This window comes from Helianthus annuus, chromosome 2 (assembly GCF_002127325.2).
Source record: "Helianthus annuus cultivar XRQ/B chromosome 2, HanXRQr2.0-SUNRISE, whole genome shotgun sequence".
Lineage (NCBI taxonomy): Eukaryota > Viridiplantae > Streptophyta > Magnoliopsida > Asterales > Asteraceae > Helianthus > Helianthus annuus.
The window spans coordinates 98,817,051-98,823,050 of NC_035434.2; the positions used below are offsets into that span (position 1 = coordinate 98,817,051).

General features: G+C 47.8%; 1 protein-coding gene across 1 annotated transcript; it reads left to right on the forward strand.

Annotated features, from left to right (window-relative positions):
• The first annotated feature begins 1,026 nt into the window (after positions 1–1,026).
• LOC110890218 lies at positions 1,027–2,706 on the forward strand. The gene has a single exon (XM_022137814.1). It carries the CDS (start codon positions 1,027–1,029, stop codon positions 2,704–2,706), a length of 1,680 nt encoding a protein of 559 aa, XP_021993506.1.
• The last annotated feature ends 3,294 nt before the right edge of the window (positions 2,707–6,000 follow it).

The following is a 6,000-nucleotide window of genomic DNA, read 5'->3' on the forward strand; positions in this document are numbered from 1 at the left end:
GTCACAATCGGGGACACTTTGTCTCCAGAAGTTAGAAACGACCTGAAGCAACTGTTAAAAAGAAATGTGGACATCTTCGCTTTTGAGCATTCTGACATGACAGGAGTCCCCCGTAATAAAGTAGAACACAAGCTTGCCACGCTCCCAGGCGTTAAGCCGGTTGCTCAGGGTAAACGTAGCATGGCCCCGGACCGACGGGCAGCGGTTGTCAAAGAAGTACGAAAATTAGTGGAAGCTGGAATCCTCAGGGAAACACAATACCATACATGGATATCCAACCCGGTTATGGTAAAAAAGCCAGATGGCACGTGGCGAAGGTGTATTGACTTCAAAGATCTAAATAAGGCGTGCCCCAAGGACGCATACCCACTACCCGAGATTGATTTAAAGGTCGATTCCTTGGTACCCTACCGATTCAAATGTTTCCTGGACGCTTACAAAGGGTACCACCAGATCAAGATGTCCAAAGAAGACGAAGAAAAAACAGCGTTTCATACCGATGTGGGCATTTTTTGTTACACAAAAATGCCTTTTGGTCTACGGAACGCCGGAGCTACCTATCAGAGACTCATGGACAAGGTGTTCGAGACACAAATCGGACGAAATTTGGAGGTCTATGTCGATGACCTTGTAATCAAAAGCAGGGAAGAAAAGCAAATGTTAGCAGACATCGAAGAAACTTTTCAGCGACTTAGAGAATATAACATTAAATTAAACCCAAAGAAATGCTCTTTCGGGGTGGAAGAAGGGAAGTTCCAGGGGGTAGTAGTCACCCGAGATGGCTTCAAAGCCAACCTAGAAAAGGTGGCCGCCATAACGCGGATGCCTTCCCCACGAACATTGTAGGAAGCTCAAGCCCTGAATGGGCGGCTGGTGGCAATCAACAGGTTCTTGGCAAGACATGCCGAGAAGTCCCTGCCTTTCATAAAAACGTTGAAAGATTGCCTTAACAAGAAAAACTTCAAGTGGACCAACGAAGCAGAACAAGCTTTGCAAGACATGAAACACTTCATAGAGGGATTACCCATGCTGACAGCACCAAGGCCTAATGACGTATTAAAGATGTATTTAGCGGCAGCTCATACGGCGGTAAGCGCTGTACTCAAGGTTGAACGAGATGGAAGACAAACACCGATATATTACATAAGCCGGGTATTAGCGGGGCCCGAAACACGATATCCCACGTTAGAAAAGCTGGTCTTGGCACTAGTACACGCCACGCGGCGACTGAGAAGATACTTTCAGGCGCACCGCGTACAAGTCCTAACCAATTACCCGTTGCAACAAGTCCTACACAAGCCGGAGATTTCTGGCAGACTGGCCAAGTGGGCAATCGAACTTGGCGCTTTGGATATCGAATATCAAAAACGAACAGCAGTTAAGGGGCAAGTAATTGCTGATTTTCTAGCCGAAATACCTGAAGGGGAAGCTATTTTAGACCCAGTCGTCCAGGACATCCCGGAGTCTAGTACCGCCCGGCAGACCTGGAAACTATACACTGATGGGTCATCTAGTGGAAAGGGATCTGGGGCCGGTTTAATGTTGATAAGCCCATATGAGATCAGGCTGATGTACGCCTTACGCTTCGATTTCGAATGTTCTAACAATGAAGCGGAGTATGAGGCACTGCTAGCAGGTCTGAGAATGGCGAAATCTATGGGAGCGGCAAGGGTGGACGCGTATGTCGATTCGCTGCTGGTCAACAATCAAGTAATCGAAACGTACGAAGCCAAAGATGAATCAATGGCAAAATACTTGGCCAAAACAAAGGAACTTATGGATTCTTTTGACAACGTCACGCTCAATCATGTACATAGAGGCAAGAATCAGATAGCAGATGCTCTCAGTAAACTCGCCACCTCAGGTATGGAAAAGGAAGTCAAAGTCGAAACGCTACAGACATGCTCAATTGAACCACGGAATGTTTCCGCCGTTACAGCGGAAGAGCCTTGCTGGTACACTCCGGTTCTACGTTTCCTTGAAACAGGGGAGCTACCTCCCGCCAAGGGCGAAGCACAGAAGATACAAACGAAAGCGTTGCAATATGAGATCAATAATGGTATCCTATATAGAAAATCTTACCTGGGCCCACTGCTGCGATGTGTCTCCCCAACAGAGGCAAAGTATCTCATCAGCGAAATCCATGCAGGTCTATGCGGCATACACACTGGACCCCGGGCGGTGGTAGCCAAAATCCATAGCGCGGGATATTATTGGCCTGGGATGCACGAAGACGCCGTAATGGAACTACGGAAATGCCGCAGCTGCCAGAAATTCGCTCCTAAAACAATAAGGCCCAAGAACAGCCTAGTGCCGGTGACAGCAGCATGGCCTTTCCAGAAATGGGCCGTGGATATCATAGGACCTTTCCCGCCGGCCCCCGGAAAGTTAAAGTACCTAATTGTGGCGGTTGATTACTTCACCAAATGGGTGGAAGCTAAGCCTTTGGCCAAAATAACGGCGGAAAACGCCAAAAAATTCCTCTGGGAACACATAGTGTGCAGGTTCGGATTACCGCTCTACCTGGTGAGCGATAACGGAACACAGTTTACAGACAGAATTTTCCAGGAATGGTGCACTAATCTCCACATCCAACAAATCTTCACGTCAGTAGCACACCCCAAAGGAAATGGCCAGGTAGAGCGGACAAACAGAATTTTGCTGGATGGCATCAAGAAACGACTAGGCCACGAGGGAAGATCCTAGGTGGAAGAATTGCCAAATGTCCTCTGGGCACATAGAACAATGCCCAAAACCAGCAACAACGAAACCCCGTTTAGCCTAACCTATGGAGCGGAAGCAATGATACCCGCTGAAGCGGGATTACCGTCACTACGCCGCCTCAACACAGGCGATGACAATGACAGATCTCTAAGGGAAGGCATGGACTTATTAGAGGAAAGGCGCGAGGCGGCCGTCATCAGCGAAGCAAAATACAAGAAAGAATTAGAAAAATATTATAACAAGCAAGTGGCCAAACAGAACTTCAAAACAGGAGATTACGTTATGCGTGACAACGAAGCAAGCAGGATGGAACCTTCAGGCAAGCTGGGCCCAAACTGGGAAGGCCCTTATGTCGTCCAAGAAGATCTGGGCAAAGGGGCCTATCGCCTATCTCGACTAGATGGCACACCAGTACCACGCAGTTGGAACATCGCCCAGTTAAGGAAATGTTACCTGTAAAACCTTGCTCCTAACAGCAAGAGTTAACTATTTTTCTCAGTTCACAATTGTAACTCACCCTCAGCGGTGTCTTTTCGTTTTTACTTCAGTCCAAGTTTAATAAAAAACATTTACTTTTGTTTTCACCATGAGTTACCATCGCACAACGAATGCATCAAACGGTAAAAATACAAACAACACCCTTAAACACGAAATATTTTCATTTACACAAGTCATAGGGTTAAGAAATACAGCGCTTACGGCGGGTATCTTGGTAATAGATACATAAACCGCCACAAAACAGATAGGCATTTTTACATACACGTAACCTATCTTACACAAACCAAGTACTTGTCCTTGTCGTTAAAAGCCAACACATGGGAACCAAAAAACAGAACATGTTCAAAACATCTACTGATGGAGGTTGGGTGCCATCACCACTGCAGGGGTATGCAGCACCACATCACCATCAACAAATGTAGCTGGATCAACGGCCAAATTTCCAGATGATTCACCATCCACCACCGGAACCACCATTCCCGACCGGTCCATCTGTTGCTTCTTGAGGTGACCACCAGAGCGACGTTGGTACGTAATACGGCATCGCCGGTCATGATCCACCGGGATAAGACCTGTCAGAACGTCAGCTGACAAAGGTGGCATTCCAGGATCCATTGGCTGGGGGTCCTCAACAACAACGCTCTGGCATGCCCGGTTTGCCCGGGCCGGTGCAACATTGGGAAGTGGCCTTCTTCTTCGAAGCATCGACCTTGTCACCGGATTCTGCAACTGGAGTAAGCCATCTGCAGCATCCAGCACTCGGAAGATTTCGGAAAGACGTTGCCTATACCTTTTTCTCTCCATCCTGTCTAAGTACCAAATAAGGAAAAGGAAGGCAAATTTATAGAGAGGTTAAAAAGACGTGACAGTGATGACGTTAGAAGCATTAATAGACAATAATCATTACACGTCACAGAGCTATATTTTCAAAATACGGCGGTGTCAGAAATCATGGCATTAGCATTAAAATGGCTGTCAAATCAAAACAGACATGGGCACCAAACCCGAGTCAAATAGTGTCATTAGCAAAGCCACACAGTACATAACAAGCGAAACAAAACAAATCTATCATTCTTCTTCAGATTCCTCCGTGGGGTCCAGCATCAAACGCAGCGACTCTATACCATCTTCATTCACTTTATCCATCAAATCGCCATAACAGGGCAGCGGCTCGGTGTATGCCGCTTCAAGGGCATTTGACATGTCACTTTGGAGTTTGCTTTTGACAGCGTGGAAGTCTGGAGGTATCTTGTCCAACTGGTGGCACTCCATATAGCCTTTATACACACCATCATGATGTCCGGATTGATAAGCGGTGGCGGACAGACGATCAATCAGATTGGTAAAGGGGGACGACTCGCGTAAGTACTCAAACGCCCCCACCAGCCCATTAGTTATCAACCAGTTCCTGTCACCGCGAACAGCCGCCAACTGGCTAGTCAAATCGTCCACCTCGGCGTTAGATTGTGCCAACGCATTTTCAACCTCCTTCAGCTGGGAAGTGGAAGATGTAGCCAGCTTGTTATTCTGGGTAACAAGGACATCACAATGGTCTTGGAGATCCTTAACCTTTCCCTCTCGCTCCTCTAGCTCCGCCTGAAGTAGCCGGATTTTGGTATGGGAGGCTTCTACTTCGGCGGTCAGGCCTTGGTATCGTTCATGAACCTGAGACACAAAATCAGTGTCAACACGGAACTTTTCCAATTGTGTCGATAATTCAAGTCTCACCTTTTGGGCCTCCGCTATGGCCTTGTGCTCCAACTCTTCCTGTATGTTCTTGGCTTGAGCCAGAACTCGGTCTTTTTCCGCCACATCGCAGGCCCACATTATCCTTTCTTCAGCAAGATGGGCAGTAACCCTCTTCAAATCCTCCTCAGCCATGTTTTTCTCTGACAAAAACCTCGCTTCCTTCAACCCAGCAGTTTGAAGTTGACCCTCCAAGCGATGCTTATCATCCGTCAACTCTTGAATAGTAGCCCGCGCTTGGTGGAGTTGGGTGTTAAAATGCATCCATCTACGACGAATTTCCATTAGCCTTCGTGGTAGGCTCACAGAATCAGATATCGAAGAATTCATCAGATCTTCATTGTTCAACCCCTCCACGTACGCTGCCTCGGCTGGGGGATACGCCCGCTCAACCCAGTGTTGAATAACAGGGGGGAAAATCAGCCTTGAAGATTCAGCGATTTTCCATTGCGGCTGATAGCGTTTGTCTTGAGCATTGGGATCCCATTGAACGGTCGGTAAGAATAGGTCATCAATCAGACGGACACCATCATCAGCAATGCCGATGCTTGACCCCCAGCCTCACTAGCAGCAGCACCACCAAGGCTAGTCACCTCCTGGGCCATGGATACTGCGGTAATTTCTTTCTCAGCAACAGAAAAAATACTTGTGGGCGAATCGAACAAGGATGTACCAACGCCGCATGTCCGAGGTGCAACAATTGGGTCGACGGTCACAGCTACAGATAAGGTAGGAGTAGGAAGCGGCATGGCACAGCTAATAGCAGCGGTAGCGGAAGCCTGGGTTTTGGGCTCCGCGGATACGCCAATACTGGCATCAGGCACCGACAATGCCACAGTTGCCACAGGAGTTGATGTAGCAACCCAAGTTGTTACTCCCGCAGAGGTACCTGCACAATCAAACGAAACAATTTAGAAACACGAAGTTCTTAGACCACATCAGCAAGCCAGGTCAGTAGGTACATACTTATCGGGAAAGCATGAGCAGCTTGTATCGCCTCGAAGGCACTTAGGGTGGGAACAACGAACGTTT